Raw genomic sequence first — 19,466 nt, 5'->3', positions numbered from 1 at the left:
AGTAGGTGCAAAATGTTCCTTAAACTGGCTCTTTTAGTATCATTTACTTACCTTTTGTAGCCCTTGTTCCAACTTTTTTGATGCCAAATTAAAAATGGCCTTACTTTTTAAAAAGACTTTAAGTTTAAATTGGTTATATATTTTCTACGCTGTAAAAAATATTCATAAATTAACAAGTTTTTTTTTTCCATATAATTTTGTACAGACTGTTCCTGTTATTTTTAAACATATGAAACATCAATACACTTACAAAAAACAGTCTGTAAATTAACACGTCAAATAACCTGTACCTGGGGAAAAACACTATATTTCGTTTTGATCAGAAACAAAGCTCCAGCTCAGGCCCTCTACAGTGTAACTTGAACAGCAGTGAACTTTGAAATCAGCACGAGCCATCGCAGATTGTGTGATGTGAACAGAGAGAGAGAGAGGAAGAGAGTGTGAGAGCTCCTCAGTTGCCTTAGCAGCGCAGCCTCATTCCTCCACAGTCGGGCTTCAGTCCGCTGTACTGCGCGCTTCACGGGGCTTCCCTCACGGCTCCCAGTTAACCCTGTCACACTCTGCCTGGTCTCCATTTATTTCACACTGCTCGAGATTTTAAAAAGAGAAGAAGAAGAAGAAGAAGAAGAAGAAGAATAGCAAACAGAACTCTGGGCCGCCTCCAAGTTTCCTAAACGCCCCTTCTCCGGCTGTTATGAAGGAAAAGGCGGCGGGCTGATCGGCTCAGTCACTCAGCGCAGGTGTGAAACCAGAAGCGAAGAGAGGATGGCTCTGCGGCCGGGGAACGGGACTGTGACGGAGTGGGGGAACCTCAGCGTGGAAGTTAGCGACTACAACGTGAGCTGCACGAACCGCTCCGTCCTCAGCAGACCCGCCAGAGCCAGAGGTAAGAGCACACAGTTTTCACATCTGAATCATCCCGGCTGAGGTGCTGCGACAGATGGCACCAACACCTGGCCCCAGACCCGGTATAAACAGATAAGGTGTTACACCCTATTTTGTTTAATAGTATTGTTATTAGGGCCCGAGCACAAAAGTGCGAAGGCCCTATTGTATCTGCTCTGTTTCTTCTTCTTCTTCTTCTTCTTCTTCTTCTTCTTCTTATTATTATTATTATTATTATTATTATTATTATTATTATTATTATTATTATTATTATTATTTCGGCAAATGAATCGGCCTTTTGAGGGCCTAAACATGCTCGAAAACTCATGAAATTTTGCAGACTCGTCAGGTCTGGTGAAAATTTACGTATTTTAATGTCCGTAGACATGTCCAGGGAAAATTGGCTCAGTAGCGCCACCTAGAAAAATGAGAAACGCGAGCCCCCGAGATGGGTATGACCTACATGTATAAAACTCGGAACACATATCTAACGTTCGGAGACGCACATAAAAGTCTATTATGGCCATGTCCTAAACCCAACAGGAAGTCCGCCATTTGGAAGTGAAGGTGACATTTTGGCTCTAATTTTGCCATTTCCATGCCTCGAACTTTTGCGAACTCCTCATTGGAATTTCATCGTACAAGCTTCATATTTGGTCAGTCTCAACTACACACCTGGGCCATGTTAAATTGCGGAGCTTTTGAGTTTTCGGGTTACTGTGAGGCCGTGGTGCCACGGCGAATTTCAATGACTCGCCATGAAAATCTTATTGCCTCTCGTTCTGTCATACATTGTCCGACCTTGACCAAAGTGGACACATATGATAAGGCTCCACCCCTGAACATATTTCAACTGCCATATTTGACATCAGGGACAGCGCCACCTAGTGGGAACAGGAAATGTCATGTTTTACACTTTGGGGTACAGTATTGTAATGGGTGACATCTGCAGCCTCAAATTTCTCCAGGAAAGCCTTAAGGAGTTGGTCTTGGGTTACAGAGAAAACTGTGAGTTTTCGCTGAAGGGTGTGACCCCAGCAGCATGGCGAACATTGAGGTCTCGCCATGAAGAAACAAATTAGTGTAACTCAATGAAATCCAATCTGATCAGTACCAGATTTTACAGGGATGATGTCAGACCCGCCCTGAACAGATTGATATGCCCATTGTCAGGAATACGTAGAGCGCCACCTAGTGGCAACAGGAAATGTCATGTCTTTCATTTTGTTGTACTGATTTTCACAGGTTCATCGTGGCCACCTCAAAAGCGGTGAATATTAACATCAGTCCCTCTTGATGCTTCAGTGAGAAAATTGTGACTATAAACTGAACGGCGCACCCTGGTGGCATCGCGGTTCACCATGACCAATGAAGTGGCTTTTGAGGGGCTTGGAAAGTTTAAAAAGTCTTGAAAATTGGCGCACACCTCTAATGTGATGAGGGATTTCTTTTTATATGTTCATTTTCCTTGAACAGCGCAAAATGGCTCCACAGCGCCCCCTACAAAATTTCAAAACAACAGCCCCTGCTCTGTGTTTTATGTATGAGTTTGAAACCTGGCAAGCTTATTGGAGATATCAAGATGTACAAAAAAGTCTCTTGGAGCAATATCCCAAATCCAACAGGAAGTCAGCCATTTTAAAATCAATGTGTAAATTTGGCGACATTTTCCCCTCTTTTCAGGCCTCATACTTTGACGAACTCCTCCAAGGGATTTCATTAGATTTACGCGATCTCCTGTGTGTGGAATCTAAAGACCTTGGTGATGTTAAATTGCGAAGCTTTTTACGTTCAGGGAAACGGGGTGGTCATGGCGGCACGTGGAGTTTCAATCACTCGCCAAAAAGCAGTAACCTGCTGTCGCTCAAAAACACAATGTCCAATCTCTCCCAAAGGTCGCAGGCGTGATGAGACTCGAGCTCGGAAATGTTTGTTATGCCATTTGTCAGTAATGGTTAGAGCGCCACCTAGTGAGACGACTATAATAATGGTTGAATGAGATGAAATTTTAGCTGGTGGTTAAATGCATGAATTCCATCAATGTGACATCAGATCGGAAGCGCTGGTTTTAGGTGTTGGGCTTGGCTCGACGCGCCGGGGGTGCGAGGGCCCTCATATCGCTGCTTGCAGCTTTAATTATTATTATTATTGTTATTATCATTATTATTATTACTAACTTTGTTCCGCTTCAATATTGATCTTTTCATAAAAAACGAAATGTGAGTGATTATTTTAAAAAAGCAGCTTTCATTTCTTGTCAATAGTGTTGTTTCCCTTCAGTTTACAAACTGATTAGTGACTAATTCCCTGGTTAAAAAATGCAATCAGTAGACCTGATGTAATATAATGTAATTTCCTCTCCTAACGTAGATGATGCAGAACACTAAATAATGCACTTTTACCTACAGATCATTATCCCCACACTGTGTCAGATTTGTGTTTTTACCACAAAGCCATTTGCAATCAGGAGTTTTTTTTTTTAAAATCAATTTTCCTCATGTGTGTAATTAATCACCCAGCTTCTTACTCAGTTTTCCATTTCTCTCTCTCTGTCTGTATAATTAACCCACCTGTGACTAAATGTGTGATCAGACACTTACTGCCAGACAGCCAGTTGATGCCTGATTGTTAAACTGGAAACTGTTAGTGGGATTGGTGCTGACTGGTGCTTGGTGTTTGCATGTTTGTATGCTTTGGCTCTGATTCTAACTTACCTTCTGTTCCTTTCTGCACAGGAAACCAGACCTCATGAGAGAGTTGTCTTGTGGAGAGTCAAAAAGAGGATTGCTAATGGAGATAGCGGTGACTGAAGCTCCAAGCAGAATGATCGTCGTGCATTTTGAGTCCACCAGCTTACATCAGACATGACACATTTTGAGCAAAAACTCTGAACCTAAACTCTTATGATGTTGTTCAGTGAACAAAGCATGATTTTTAATCTTTAATTCCACACTATAGGAAGTTTAAGGGAAATGCATTTAAAAAGCTGAAGCGCTACAGTGCAGTCGATGCACACAGTACAAATACATTCTCTGAAATCACACAGTGAAGTGGGCCTTGTTTAATCTACAAAGTAGCTTCAGTTATTTAGCAACAATCAGTTTCATCAACTCAAAAATGAGAGAACATTTCAAGTAAAGCCATACTGGCTTTTACAGTGTAGATGTAGATTCATATTAATTAGTAACTGTCTTCAGTCATGGGTGGAGGTTTTGTTTGCACATTAGGAGGTTGGGCATTAAGTGGGGACCAGAGGGATGCTCACCCTGGAAACTTTATGCAGAGTTTTGACTCACTTGAATGCTAAATTTATCTTTTGTTTACTTTGTGTTAGAATATGTATTTATGTAAAAGAAAACAAAAATCTGCAGTCCCTGTGTCGACGGTTATGTTATCTGTCCCTTGCATCACTCCTGAAATCTCTGTTTTCAGTACAGAATGTCTACTTTAATCATTTGTGCATTCCTTTAGGCTTAGTCCCTCAATGAACAGAACATATGATATATGAAGGAGACAGAAAGAGCTTGGAGCCTTTTAATATACATAGATTAATTCCATATCTTCTATATGTTATTTTATAAAACAATATCCATCAACAAGAATAATTACAGGCACACTGTTGTTGTCTCAAATGTTCCTCTGTTGTCTGAAAATATCATGTAAATATCAGTGTTGTTAAATAATAAAGTTTTATGTCGTTTCTTTTACATTATTTTTATATAAGGCATTCAAAACACTTAGACACAAAAAAGTCCTGATAGTCTTGGGAATATTTCAACTCACCAAGTATTGGCGACTCATTAAAACTGCTACAACTTCTAATCATTTTCTTTAAACTATGTGAAAAAGCACAGTGGCTGAGGAGATGCTCTGCAAGTACACTTCATGGATTATAAGAACTTTTGAGCACAAAGAGTTGTACATCAACTGCACTTTTTTAGAAAGCAATGAAACTTTAAAACTCTATTTCTGAAAAATTACTTGAAGAACTAAATATGAGTGCCACAAATTGCAGAATGACTGAAATCAAACAGCTCTCATCTCAGGGTGGCTCCAGTGACACCTGCTGCTAACAGTATGCCTGAAAGGGTCACAGCAGTGTTGGCTACAGCACCGTTAAACGTCTTGTCGTGGGTGTAGGTGACGATGTACAAAACTCCTCTGTAGGCCTCCTCGCACGTAGGCTGGATCTGATCCTCAGGAAGCTCAAACCTGTATCTCCCATTGTCTCTCAGCTCAAAGGTGTAGGTTAAAGGGATCCCCTGCATCCGAGCCCAGTCAGTGGCTGAACCACTTATGGGGTCTGGAGAAAGTGTAGCAGTTATATCTTTTAAAAAACACAGAGATACTGGCAATAAATTTAACTGGTTAGCAATTGATATATAAACCCACATAGTACATCGGGCGGGGTTCCTACAGTGTAGTTTGTTTGGTGAACCTTCCACATTGCCTCTGTTGCTCCCTGACCAACCATCATCTGAGGAATCACAAAGAACTTGTCATACAGTCAATGAAATATGGATCCAGACAACCTTGTTCTTGTTCTGAATGAAAAATGTAGTGGTGATATGGAGATTTCAGTAGGCAGTAAATACAGATTTAAATGTTATCAGTTCCTTGAGTATCCCGTTGTCTTAGTAGTTTTCCATCTGTCTCTGTTGGTGCATTGTTATCCCTTCCTGTGCTGTTTCCTTGTTAGTTTTTTTCTGCTTCTGTGTTTTACCCGGGCTCCGGCATTCAGTCAGCTTTTTGGAATTTCTGGACTGCTCTGCACATAGTTATAAAAGGTACTGGTTATGTTTTCATCCGGCCTGCTGTGTTTTGGTCTGCATGCACACTCAAACATGATTGCACTAGGCCTTATGTATATTTTAAACTCTATAGTTTGTGTGGAATCTTGTTATCATCATCATTGAACGTCCAAATGCATTTACCTGTTTGCCATTCCACCTTTATCTATTATTCTACTCGATGAATTAACAATAATTACTCATTCTGCTGGCTGTTTGCCTTTTTAATATAAATGCATGCACGATTAGTCATTGACAGGCTATAAAGATGCATGTGTGTGTATGTTAATTAAAATAAATAAATAAATAAATGAATAAATAAAATGCATCATTGCATATAAATACCAGCTCATCATAGTTGGGGGCGGTGTAGTTGGGGTGTCCATAGGGAATCAGGAGCATCTGGCCATAGGAGTGGATGCTGAGGAAACACAGGAAGCTGTCCTTTCGGCTTCCTACGAAGTTAGTTACAGCCTTGATCTCAAGCTCAGACATAGCTTTGCTTCCAGGGTAGAATTTTGAGCAGCAGTTAAATGAAACCCCAATGGCTGTGAATAGAGGCCAAGGAGGATAATATGAAACACATATAACAATAATACCTCTGTTTTCAAATTCTTTTAACAAAGGTTAACCTTTTTACATAGCGGTGACCCGTTAGGTTGTAAAATTTGGCCAAAAGCCACTAAAGGCTGCTTCCCAGTCAAACCTCATTGTTGTGTTTACAAGGTTCTATAATAAAAGAAGCAAATTAGTACATGCTGTTACCCTGTCAGACCAGGGGTGCTGCTAATGAGGCTGGGTAAGAGAGAGGAGAGAAGAAGAAAGTAGAGCGAGTTAACAAAGATGGAGTGCTGCTGTAAACCTAAAATAAAGTGTTGAACCCAGACGTCGCCTCCGCTGCCTGATTTACAAACGCAACACTCATGTGTGACTCCTGTATAAAATGTCCAGAACATTAAAACCCATATTGGGCTTTTCCACCCTCAATTTTTTTTTTTAAAGAGACAAGTAGTTAAACAGTGTCTCATCTACCTCAGATGAACAGCAATACACAACACATTACTTTTTATTTATTTATTTTATGAGAAATAAGCCAAAATGCAGAAGCAGTGTGTAAAAAAACAAAGAAGCATGCCTTACTGCTTCTGTGGAATTTGAAGGGTAACTAGCACCAAGGTCCTGCTATTCAAATTCACACTGATCATCAGCAAGTGCAAGCACCTCAAAGAAGCAGAGGTTTTTTCAAGTTTGCTGGAGCATTCATGTGTGTGTTAACAAAATGCTAAGATACAAGCTTAGAGAAGTAACTGTTCCTATCTATTGATCTGAGAAAAGTTATAATGCCATTTCCACATAATTTGAAATCCATCATTACACAATGAGAAAGGTTATTCAAGTGGAAAAAATTCAAGAGTGTTGCCATCTTCCCAGAAGTAGTCATCTTAGCTAATTCACTACAAGGTCAGGGAGGTGATGGTTTGAGTTGAGTCAGCCATACACGCCTGTATACCAAAGTATTCTACAGTGAAACGTGAGACCTCTATCTGAAAGCTAAAGGTTGAATGAGATTGTGTCATGTAACAGGACAGTGATTCCAAGCACATCGGCAAATTAGTGAACATAGCTGAAAAAGAAAAGAATCAAGATGTTTCAATGGTCCAGTCAAAGTAAGAACAGTTACATCACTCACTTCCCCAGCTGGCATCAAAGTTGCGGTTGAGATCGGTGCCATAGCAGGCGCAGTCCTCAGGACCTGGTGACCTGTTCTTCCTCCACAGTCGAGTCTGAGTGGAGCAAAATGTTCAGTCAGTCATACATAAAATGGCAGCACAACATTTTTGTAGATATTAAATGCTTCCTGCGATTGATGCTGTTTATTATTATTCCATGTGTCTTACTGTAAAAACATTAGATTATTTTGCACCTGAAGGTTTTTGAGCAATAATCCTCCTATTATATCCTGTTCATCTGTGGTTTGAGATCCTGAGTGCACACTCTAGAAATGTAATTGGATAAATATCTATCAAATACGAGGACTGACTGTCTCATTTTCCCACGTGTAGATGTAGCCGTCTATATTGAGCACTGGAGTGACGTAGAAGTCCACGTTCTTCATCATCTCTTCCATTTTGGCATCTGTTTTGTATGTCTGCAGAATCTGTTTGGAACAGATGAACACACATCAGGGGCAGGCTGACACACTGGAGGACATGTAGTTATTAAATTATATTCATTTTGACAGACAGGATGTTTTCCCCTTACAACAGAAAACAATCAGGACAACAAATGGAATAATAAGATTTGTTGTAAATCTCTTTTTTCCTCTTTCTTTTCCATCTCTCTTTTTGTGTGTGTGTTTTATTTTGTTTCACTCTTTAACATCCACCACATCCACATTGGCGACCAAACTATAAGTTCATATGTTAATTTTTTTCAAATATTTCAAAGAACATTTAAAAATACAGCTGACATATGAACCTGCAGCAAAACATAATACCCAGTATAATAATCATCTGCATATATGCAACTCTTGAGCCACACAATCGTGGCTCAAGAGTTGGCCGTTCGTCTTGTAATCGGAAGGTTGCTGGTTCGAGCCCCAGCTTGGACAGTCTCGGTCGTTGTGTCCTTGGGCAAGACACTTCACCCGTTGCCTACTGGTGGTGGTCAGAGGGCCCGGTGGCGCCAGTGTCCGGCAGCCTCGCCTCTGTCAGTGCGCCCCAGGGCAGCTGTGGCTACAATGTAGCTTGCCATCACCAGTGTGTGAATGGGTGGATGACTGAATGTAGTGTAAAGCCTTTGGGGTCCTAAGGGACTAGTAAAAGCGCTATACAAATACAGGCCATTTACCATATAAGTAACTTCATTTTTATTCCCAAAAAGTAACAGGAAGTAGTATAAATGTTAGATTTATCTCCACACCTTTCTGTAGAAGCTTGGCCTGTTTGGAAAACCTGTAATACCAAAATGTACAAGACATTATTTGAAATGAAATTTTCTTGTTTCTAGAATAAATGTGGCTAACAAAATTAACTTTACTCCTAGAAGGGTCCCATGAGTCCTGGTGGAGGTATATTGACAGCAGCTCTCTTACCTCTCTAACAAAGTACTGGCAGAAGGCTGGAGCGATCCATTCTCTGGCATGTATTCCACAGTCCATCCAGATAGCTTTCTTTTCCTTTCCAGTATTCAGGCCAATCTGGAGAACAAATATCAAACATCCGTGTGCATCAGTATCTGTTTGGTATATGCCAGCTTGTGATCTGAAACTTTGTTTACCTTGAGCAAGCTAATATCCCTGCTTTCATAGGTCTTTCCATATTTCACCACGGTTACAACGTCAGGGTGATCCTTTACCATCTGTTCCATCCAGCTAGTGATCTGTAAAATGGAGTACCAACATATAGTGCAATCTTACAAACTTTTGACTGGTTAGCTGCAGTGTTGGGCAAGTTACTTTCAAATAGTAATTCAATTATAGTTACTAGTTACTTCTTCAAAAAAGTAACTGAGTTAGTAACTGAGTTACAATATTCTAAAAGTAATTAATTACTTGGAAAAGTAACTATTGCGTTACTTAAAAAAACAAACAAAGAACGTTTAACCCTCTGGCGTCCAGGGTATAATTGGCCATTTTTTTTACTACTCTTGATTTTCTCTCCACATTTTACCTTTAAAAACTATTTGCTTTGCCTTGTTTGGTATCATTCTTTTTAGCGCAACCTCACGTGCCTGAATTTACAGTTATGTTCTCATTTTGTCATACTGTATAACCAGAATTGATCTAAAATCAGACAAAAAACATAAAATCAGAGTAGAAAAAGTTATATTTTTACTGTAACAACCATAAACATGTTTAATGAATCATATTTTATAACTTCAAATGCAAATATTAATTGTCAATTTTAAAATCCTATGCACAAGTTTTGCAAACAACAAAGTTATTTGCATCCATTTACCTTTTACCCTTTTTTTAAATAACCATTTCAAACTATTTACAGAACAATCAGCTGTTCTTCAATAAGATGCCACAAATTATTTGTGCCACTCCAAAAAAATCATTTCTGTCCACTATAAAGGAGAACATCACAGCCTGATACCTGCAGGTCTGACAGCAGCAGGTGTATCACTGCTGTTTCTACCTGGAGACAGCAGTCGCCTCATTGTTCTGACACACAACACAAAACTATCCACAACACTACACACTAACTACACAAGACAACACATTAACTACACACTCCAAACACGCTAAACGTCACAAATCTCACATCTCAAAACTCGCTCTCTCTTTCTCTCTCTCTCTTTTCCTGCTCTCTCTCCCTCTCTCTTTCTCTCTCCCTCTTTCTCTCTCTCCCTCTCTCTTTCTCTCTCCGTCACTCCTAAAACTTCCCCTGTTTTGTTTTGTTTTTTTGCTCATAAGCAGAGAGTGCTTGCTAGCGCTAACGTGGCGAAACTATTGAGGAAAAAACGCCGCGTATATATCGTTTATCATGACTCTGGTTTTACGTGGCCTATCGACACAATTTATAAACTGGCACCTTGTTGCTTTGTCTTTAAGTGGTCATGTGATCGGCTTACCACGACTACTTTATTCTTCCTCAGTCAAACAGCAGCACTCGATTGTGTTGCCTCCTTAGCTCCAGGTGTTGTGCTAGACAGTGATCGTGATTACCGTCCGTGCGGGAGCGCGCAGCTGCTTAAAGCTGTAGCGCCCAGATTACTTACAGCTACTTCCTGCAGCTGATATAAGATGCGGTGAACTGAACACAGCTTCAACTGTTTGTTGAAAAATAGTAACGGACCGCGTTACCTTGTTAGTAACTGTAACGGCGTTGTAACGATAGGAATAGTAATTAGTTAGATTACTCGTTACTGAAAAAAGTAACGCCGTTACTTGTAACGCCGTTATTCCCATCACTGGTTAGCTGTCTTTCTCTAATATCCACGTATCCATGCATTTGCCCATCCGTCATACATACATTTTGATTCAAGAGTTTATTTTTAACTTTTGGAGTGGTCTTGACTAATAGTTCTGCAGACTTTCCAAAGGTCTTTCATTTGGACAGTTTCATTTGGACAATGGTTTCCTTTTTTTACTCATTTTCAGTCTAAGCCACTATAAATTATTCAAGTATAACAAGACGCCTAACTCAAAGGGTAAACCAGTGTTGCATCTCTAGAATAAACAAATTAGCAAGGAACCAGTTTTAAATTAATCTTATGGAATGCTGAAGCCAAATAGCCATCAATCTATACGGAGGAGGTCAAGAGAGAGATACAACAGTCCTGGACTATCTGAAAAATGTGAAGGAGCCTCTGTTGTGGTTTGTGTGTGTATATGCCATTTAGGAAGTTATTATATATATTATATTTAAAGTTTCAATATATTAAATGAAACTCGAATATATGGAATGAATCTTGAATATATTGAATGAAAGTCTGAATATATTGAATGAAAACTGATGTTCCAGCAGCTCTGGCGCCATCCTGTGTTTTAGATGTGTAATATTATAGCATGTGATGTTGCTGCAAGAAGTAGCTCTGGAAAGGATAAGCGGAAGCGAATGGATGGATGGACGAATGGACTGAGCGAAGTGCAAAATTTAAAGGTCCATATGAGATGCTGAAACAAAGTCAGTCTCTTTTAAACATGCAAAAATAAGAACTATGTAAAGCTGGACCCTCCCTTGTCGGCTCAACGGCCAGGTCTGGCCAAAGTTAAGAGAATTCATGGGGTCTGTGTATTGCAGTCAATATTTTCAGTACCTTTAGTCAGTTATAGGCACTGGAAATAAATCAGTACATCTGGTCTTCTGACAGAATATACTGATTTATTGACTAAATTTCATCACCAGTAGTACAACAGTGAACCCTGTTATTACTATTAGTATTATTATTATTTGAACGTTGCTTACCTGTTTACTTATTCATAGGGGGGGTACTTCTTGTAGCAACATAACATGCTATAATACACATCTAAAACACAGCATGGCACCAGAGCCTCTGTAGTTAGCTTTTATTCAATATATTCGGGTTTCATTCAATATAGTCAGACTTCTATTGCGATATATACGTATATAGAAATAAAATGATGTGTGTGTGTGTCTCAGCCATCTCACCTCTGTCAAAGGGTGGTATTTATAGTGGTCATACTGCACTCTGTTGGACATAAAAAACAAGAGAAACATGAGAAGCAGTGGAAGTGGATCATACCCAGTGTTGGGGAGTAACGGAATACATGTACCGCCGTTATGTATTTAAAATACAAAATATGAGTAACTGTATTCCGTTACAGTTACTGTTTAAAAACATGGTATTCAGAGTACAGTTACTTTGTTGAAATAAATGGATTACACGGCGGTCTTTTCCTGTTTGATATGTTCGGCTATGCCCTCTCTATTTTTTGTAATTCCACGCCGCTGGAAACCCAACCAAAACATGCATTAAGAGGCTCTAAAGCCTGTGTCTCAATCTCGCGTCCCATGTCACCCCTACTTGCAGCCCGCATAATGACGTGAAGAAATATTTAAAAAAATTATTATTCAAAAAGTTATTTAATATGAAAACAATAGGCAGAGTGTTACAGGCATAGCCCTAAAGAATGTAGCCTCATGGGCAGTGTAGTCTGTGCTGCAGGGAGAATGGACCGCCATACATGTGTCTGTGAGCGCAGGGAGGGAGAAAAAAGAGTGGAAAAGTACGACTTGTCACCGAGCAGAAACGGGAGATGGAAGCATGCAAATATAATAATAACCACTACAGCCAAAAAGAGTGCCTGACAAGCCCAGTTGTAAGTAAGCTATTAAGACTCGACTGTACACTGTGTTCGCGTTTTTCTCCGAAACAATAAGTTCCGTTGGAGCAGCCTTTCAACGCCTCTCTCTGTGTCTTGCTATCAAAGACCCAGACAACAAAGTAAAGCTAGTTTTCAGCTACGAGCCCGACACGGAACCCGACGTGTTAGCCAGAGGTCCCTTTACGATTTTACGCCTTTACGTTTCGGAACCCCGGGACTGTTATATATATGTGCGGATTAGTTTTCTATACCAGATTGCTGCTAAAAGTGCAGCCTTACCTATTGTCCACCCTACTGTTATTCATTTTATATTAAGATTTAAAAATCTAGTTGGTGTTGGTATGGCGGGTAACCTTCAGCAATAGTAATAAATCACACAGCAATAGTACATTCATGTAGTTGTAAAAAGCATGATAATATATTAAGTAATCCAAAGTATTCAGAATACGTTACTCTCATTGAGTAACGTAATGGAATACGTTACAAAATACATTTTGGGGCATGTATTCTGTAATCTGTAGTGGAATACATTTTAAAAGTAACCTTCCCAACACTGATCATACCTCATAATAGTCTGCTGTTTTATCAATATTGTAGTTTTTAGTTACAAGGCTGCAATACTCAATTTCTAACAGTTTTAAAGGCATTAAAATATCATACATTTCTACATTAGGTACTGTTCTTAATTTTAATGTTAAGATACCTAAACTTACTTGACTATTTCAAATTTCTGGGATGTTGTACATGATAAATTATTCACAGTTGTAGATTAAATAGATGAGCACTAGGTAAAGTCGTCAATATTAGCTCTAAGGCAGATTTCTGTTACGGCTTCTAAAACCAAATATTGTTGTTGATTACTCTGATTTGCAAATTTCTAAAACCTAGAATTAATTGAAAAAAAAAAAAAAGCTGTCATCCGCAGCTACTCTTGCTGCAGCATTTTGGATCAATTGAAAGCTTTTCATGGAGGTTTTTGAACAACCTAATATTAATAAGTTACAATAGTCCAGCCTATAGAAGTAATACATGCATGAACTAGTTTTTCAGCATCACCGTGAGGCAGGATGTTTCCAATTGTAGAGATATTGCACAAACACAGTTTATGGCACCAACTGTCTGCCACCTACAATCCAGTTTTGAGATTCCTTCCTAGGTGCCTTAAAGCCCACTCACATCTTGCGTCAGTTTATCTCAATAGGTCACACAAATGTCTTCAAGAAATTTTAAGAAGTCCAGTAGCTTTTCTTTCCAAGCTCCTTAAATAAACACAAGAAAACAGGTCCTACATATTTTTATATATATGCGCATTGAAGGATATATCCTCGAGAAATGATCACTAGAAGATTCCTCACAGTGTTACTGGAGTTCATGGTAATTCCATCCAGTGTGGTTAGACAATGTTTCTAAGATTTTTGGGGTCGAGTACAATAACCTCAATTTTATCTGATTTCAGAAGCAGAAAATTCAGGAATTTCAGGAAAGAGTTCATTCAGGTGTTTGTCATTAAGACATCTCTGCAGTTTGAGTTATGAACAACTTGCAGGTCTCAATAATGCCTTTTTTCCCCCTACATTTTTTGCCAAACGACATTCTAAACATATCGCAACAAAATAGGTCTAGTACAGGACTACGTCACCCACATTTGAGACCAAACCAAACATAATTCAAAATAATTATATATATATATATATGTATATATGTATATATATGCTAAGAACCTGAAAGTACAGTAACTGATATTTTGAAGGTAGTTCATCTATTTAGAAAAACGATCAAACTTATCTAATGAAGAAAACTCACCTCTCTATTGTTGCTGTGCCCACTGCTGACAGCAGCACCACAAAGCTCAGCCTTACAGAGATAAGCATTGTCTCTTTGTGAAAGTAAAAAGTCCTTGTAACAGTCGGCTATACTGATTGCAGGAAAGCCCTATAAAAAGACACACATTTGCCTTGAACACAGACCACTGTGAGCATGCTATCACTTGTTAATAATTGATCTGAACTAACAGTCCTTCATGTATTTTAAAATGGAAAATAATGGATGTGTAATCCATTTAAATCATCAACTGCATGAGACCATAGTCGAAAAAAACTTAACTCCTGTGTAAACTTTTTGCTGCCATCAGCCGCTGTCACATTTTTTCTCAGTTTTATACTTTATGCACATATTTTCCAGAAGTAACATGGAAAAAATATTAAACATGGAGTGAAATATGTGCACAAAACATTATGGAATACAATGGACTTCACCCTCTTACAGAAGCAATAATGAGATGCAGAGAGTCTTCCTGATCCTCCAGAAAAGGACGCAGAGTGACCGATGAACTAGTTTGTCCTTTACTCATGAATGAACAATGATCGGTTTATATTTTAAGTTGAGTCTGTCTGTTGGAAAAGCTGGAAACAGTAATGACGCTGCAAGCTGATAAAAAAGAGCAAAGGTCTTTTCAGAAATTTCACAATGAACCTTTAAAAACCACAACTGTGAGTATTACAGCACATTACCCTGTTAACAGGGATTTTCTTCCAGTCACAAAAAGGAATGGACAGCAGTCAGTCTGTCAAGAACATGCAGGTTCATATATCAGTGGAAGTCCTACCTATCCACTGTTTTTATATTTACTGTTTTATTTATTTATTTACTGTTTTTGAGTTACTCAGTCAGTCTTCTGCCTACTGAAAACAAAACAGAGACTTCTAGCATAACTTCACCTACGTTCAGAGGTGCATGAGGAAGAAAAGGGTCTACAGAGGTCAACGCATTTTGGCCTGTGTAATGCAACTGTAGTGCAGGCAGCACTTTAAATACCAGATGTTTAAAAAAAAAAAATCCTAATGGGAAAAAAATTGGAACACCCAGTCATATGGGTCCAGTATACCTTTCCACCAATCCACTTAATTGTGTGATTGCACAAAAACAGAAGAATGTCATGGTTAGTGCTACGCAGCAGGCAGGAGGGAGGACCCAAATGCAGGACTCAGAAACAGCAGGTTGAACTTAAAGGGAACCCCGGCTATTAACACATGTTTGCGTTAAAATATGCACTGTGCTTTCAATAACATATATGTGGTATTAAAATATGCCAAATGTTTTCCTTTTAAGCACATTTTATATAAAACCGATTTACCAGTAGGCCACCATTGTTATTTACTTCTCAATGCACTCTGGGTAGTGACGTCACACGGTTGCACCGCATCGAGTTCACAGTTAGCAGCGCACTGGAAATGGCTTCTGTTCAACCTTTCCAGTTTGATCCAGAGCAATCCGAGAGATAGGATGAAAATAGTGATGTCTATGCGGCTACTGCTTGCCAATGGCAACGGCGACTGAGAGAGTTTGTTGTAAAGAGCTCAATTTTATGGCAGCAGCTATCCATGGTATCGCATAACTGCATGATAAAAACATTACTAGAATTCTAATTTTTATTATACAGTGAAATTACAATATCGTTATTTTTACAGATTCTCCATGCAACACAGTGCACCAAAACTTTGAAGCCGTCGTGCCAAACTAGGTATCCCCGACAGAATTTGTTTTCCCTGTGGGAGCATACACTGGCCTTTCGAAGTCATGGACTAACAGTATCCCACGTTCGTGAATTTTAGTTCATAAACACTTCTGTAAAAAGATTTTTATTAAATGCATTGCTGTTTGTGATTCATATTGCTTGCTGGAAGCTCGTCCTTGGACGGCCTGCTGGGCGGGAGAGCACGCCTGTGTAACATGTCTTGATAAAAAGAGGAACGGAATGTTCCAGTAAGATAGCCACATACTGTTGTATAGTCATTTTTCTGAGAAGAGCGAAAATACGCCGCCCTGTTGTGTGGGCACCAGTGACTATAAATGCACGAATAAAAAGGTACACTGTGTGACTCTCTTCTGAGACGCTCACCCATGTACATGTGATTCATTACGCTGTCTCATTGTGTTTCTGTTTATATTTGCAGTCTGCGGTTTGGGATTTTCCCTTAACAACTTCTTATAATGACTAACTACTCCAGAAATTTTGGACATGTTAGCTCTTTATTCAGTAAAGTTACAGAGGAATAAAAATAATATCAGGCTCATCCTGCCACAATTTGTTCCCCCTGTCCAAAGACTTATTGCTCCTGAAATTTTGGAGGTTTTAGCTCAGTATAGTTCTGTACAGTTACAGAAGGATACAAATAATGATCAGTCAAAATGTCATTGGTTTATTTAAATAATCCCGTCCGATGTTGTGCCAAGGTCCCAGTGCAGGGGAAACAAATTCTGTCGGGGATACATAATTTGGCACGACACTGTCACCACTGGCAAGCAGTAGCCGCATATACACCAGTAGTTTCCCTCACTCTCGTGTCCTCGTGTGACGGATTGTTTTCATCTCCATCTAAACTAATTACTGGTTGACTATTTTCATCCTCTCTCTCGGATTGCTCTGGATCAAACTGGAAAGGTTGAACAGAAGCCATTTCCAGTGCGCTGCTAACTGTGAACTTGATGCGGTGCAACCGTGTGACGTCACTACCCAGAGTGCATTGAGAAGTAAATAACAATGGCAGCCTACTGGTAAATCGGTTTTATATAAAATGTGCTTAAAGGGAAAACATTTGGCGTATTTTAATACCACATATATGTTATTGAAAGCACAGTGCATATTTTAGCGCAAACATGTGTTAATAGCCGGGGTTCCCTTTAAGGCGCAGTTTTATTGCTGGAAGAACTCTTCATGGAAATTAACACTTACAAAAACAAACCAAAAAACGTGAAACCTAAAGTAACTGGCACTGGAAACTAGACACTCTGAAACACAGGCTCGAAACCTGACGAGACAAACGCAGCACAAAGAGAGGGTACGATGCGACAACAAGCAAGGGATGACAGAGGACTAAAATACATGATGGAGTAATCAGGAAACGGGAGACAGAAGGGAAACAAAGCTGGTACTAATTACCCAGACGAGACTGGGAACAGAGGTTGAACACAGAGCAGGACTGTCAAAATAAAACAGGAAACACACCAGCTACACTTACAGACAGACTCAAAGACACAGTTTCACACAGAGACATGACTGACTAGGAACTAGAGGGAACAAAGAGACAAAACCTCAGGACTAGAAATCACAGAACCACGAACCAAAAGACTAGTAATGATAACCCATGAAGAAATCAAAGCTTAATAATTGTACAAAAAATCAAAACACTGGGTCACCCACCAGGAAAATATAATCAAAACACCCAATCATCAGTATTTATTCCCCAAAGGAGCACCAACAATGATGGGTTGGGTGGTAATTACAATTACATTTTTAATGGACAAATGTCATCAGACACAAATAATTGTTGTTGTTAAAATATTATTGTTACATAAGAACATTATCCTGGGATTAAGAGCGAGCTTCAGTGTTATTCAGCCTCACATTAGCAGGCACACACTGACAAACCACAGCAGCAACTGTGATAAAAACAAACAAACAAACAGGTTCTATTAGTTTCAAATACAGCAGAGTTCAGGTACACTATACCACAGGCATAAACAACCTTTTCCTCATGTCTGGTATGAAGCTGGTCAACATCTGCAGAGCTCAGGTGGAACACAAGGCATTTATTGGCTTCATCCAATGAGACTTTCCATTTTTAAAGTAATGCCATTAATAAATCCCCAGAGTTCAGTATAACCTGAAAGCTCCGCTGAAGAGTCCTCAATGTAGTGTTTGCATCCTGTTTTGGATTTATTTTTAGCAAAGCAACGAATCATGCTTGGTTTTTTGTTTTGATGCTCCTTTAAAGCGATTAAAAAATGAACTACTCTGTCTCTGATGCAGCTGCTTCTCTCTGTCTGTAGCCACAAGCACTGTCCTGTCTTGAATCTGATTGGTTACATGTCATGAGTAATAGCCTATCAACACTGATGGCTACTGTGCCACACAGGGGTGCAGAGGAGGGGATTTGGAGACCGAAGCAGCTCTGATTAGTGAGCACAGCTGTTCTTTAAACCCTAAAATATTATGAATTGTTATGTAGATGACAGACATGGCGTAGAAAGTGCTTTGAGTGTGCAAAACTGAATAAAGATGCAGTGTAAGTATCAGCTCATTTACCATTTTTCACTCTCATTCTTCTTGAGACTAATCATCGATAACCCTGGAAAAGCTGTATCTGTCAAACCTGAAGGCAACATTTACAGGTGCTAGAAATTGTCAGAAGTGAACACATGGTAATTTAAATTACAATCCTAACAGGAGTACCTCATCCCAGTGTTGGTGGAAACCAGCATGGAAAATAATGCGGACTGGTTCGTAGATTATGATGTAAATGAAAGTGAGTTCAGTATTATGACCAGATGATTGATAAAAACCATGGCCATAAAAATCATGAAAATGTGTGGTATTCAGCAGTTGTTCCAAAGTTTTATTTCAAGCTATTGCATCATGTTTTGGTATGTGGAGAAAGTTTTTATTAAATCATTTTGTCCTTGTAAAGTTAATGTTATGTTAACGATGTTGCTCAGTGCTTTGAACTCAGCGTTGTTCACTACATCACAAGTGAGAATTTTGTGAAATTGTAAATATCATCCATGAAAATTATACTGTGAAAATGGGAAATCAACTTTGAACATAACCTGATTGACTTTAGCTGTTATTTCAACATGAGTATGTTATCAGCATTAAAAATAAAAACAACATGTGGTCTTCAGGCGCTGCTACAGGGTAGGGGTGGTGCAGCGGGCTCAAGGGGCACTGCCTGGGAGGCTGAGGGGGCAGGTGGAAGTAATTTTGTTCCAGTCTTCAGTGACGCCGGGGACCTGAAGAGGGAGGTATGTGGAACATGAGGTCTGCTGGACAGCTGGCCTAACTTAGAACGGGTGCCGAACCAAAGCGCACTGTGTTCAGTCAAGCAAACATGAGCAATCACCTGAGCTTCGTGTGGGGTCTGGATCATTCGCATAAATATTAACAATAAAATAAACCTAAGAATCACAAATAAGAATAGTGCAGTTGACAATTTATA

General features: G+C 39.4%; 1 protein-coding gene and 1 long non-coding RNA gene across 3 annotated transcripts; one reads left to right on the top strand and one right to left on the bottom strand.

Annotated features, from left to right (window-relative positions):
- Positions 1-406: 406 nt before the first annotated feature.
- LOC109197113 (uncharacterized) lies at positions 407-5,143 on the top strand. The gene is made up of 2 exons (XR_002058427.2): positions 407-886; positions 3,621-5,143. It is a non-coding gene; the product is annotated as an uncharacterized LOC109197113 (long non-coding RNA).
- On the bottom strand, positions 4,556-14,896 carry LOC100705398 (carboxypeptidase O). Of its 2 annotated transcripts, none has more exons than XM_019352272.2 (10): positions 14,735-14,896; positions 14,275-14,403; positions 11,795-11,834; positions 8,955-9,056; positions 8,770-8,874; positions 7,717-7,833; positions 7,366-7,459; positions 6,021-6,223; positions 5,278-5,362; positions 4,556-5,188 (listed from the first exon to the last, which is right to left on the bottom strand). In XM_019352272.2, the coding sequence occupies exons 2-10, from the start codon at positions 14,340-14,342 to the stop codon at positions 4,923-4,925; spliced, it is 1,080 nt and encodes a 359-aa protein (XP_019207817.1). In that variant the 5' UTR covers positions 14,343-14,403; positions 14,735-14,896; the 3' UTR covers positions 4,556-4,922. The 2 variants fall into 2 exon arrangements, with proteins under 2 accessions (XP_019207817.1, XP_019207818.1); XM_019352273.2 differs by having other exon boundaries at positions 4,658-5,188; positions 6,021-6,130.
- Between the last annotated feature and the right edge of the window lie 4,570 nt (positions 14,897-19,466).

The sequence above is a fragment of the Oreochromis niloticus genome, linkage group LG23 (assembly GCF_001858045.2).
Source record: "Oreochromis niloticus isolate F11D_XX linkage group LG23, O_niloticus_UMD_NMBU, whole genome shotgun sequence".
Lineage (NCBI taxonomy): Eukaryota > Metazoa > Chordata > Actinopteri > Cichliformes > Cichlidae > Oreochromis > Oreochromis niloticus.
Note: the sequence above shows the minus strand (reverse complement) of the source record. Positions and strands in the feature narration are given on the sequence as shown.

What these genes read in the sequence shown, in the direction of transcription:
- LOC100705398 (XM_019352272.2), bottom strand. Translation starts at nt 14,342, where the DNA reads ATGCTTATCTCTGTAAGGCTGAGCTTTGTGGTGCTGCTGTCAGCAGTG. An exon ending in GGCACAGCAACAATAGAGAG is followed by an intron (nt 11,835 to 14,274) that starts GTGAGTTTTCTT and finishes TATGTCCAACAG; the next exon opens with AGTGCAGTATGACCACTATA. An exon ending in AACCCCGCCCGATGTACTAT is followed by an intron (nt 5,189 to 5,277) that starts GTGGGTTTATAT and finishes CACTTTCTCCAG; the next exon opens with ACCCCATAAGTGGTTCAGCC.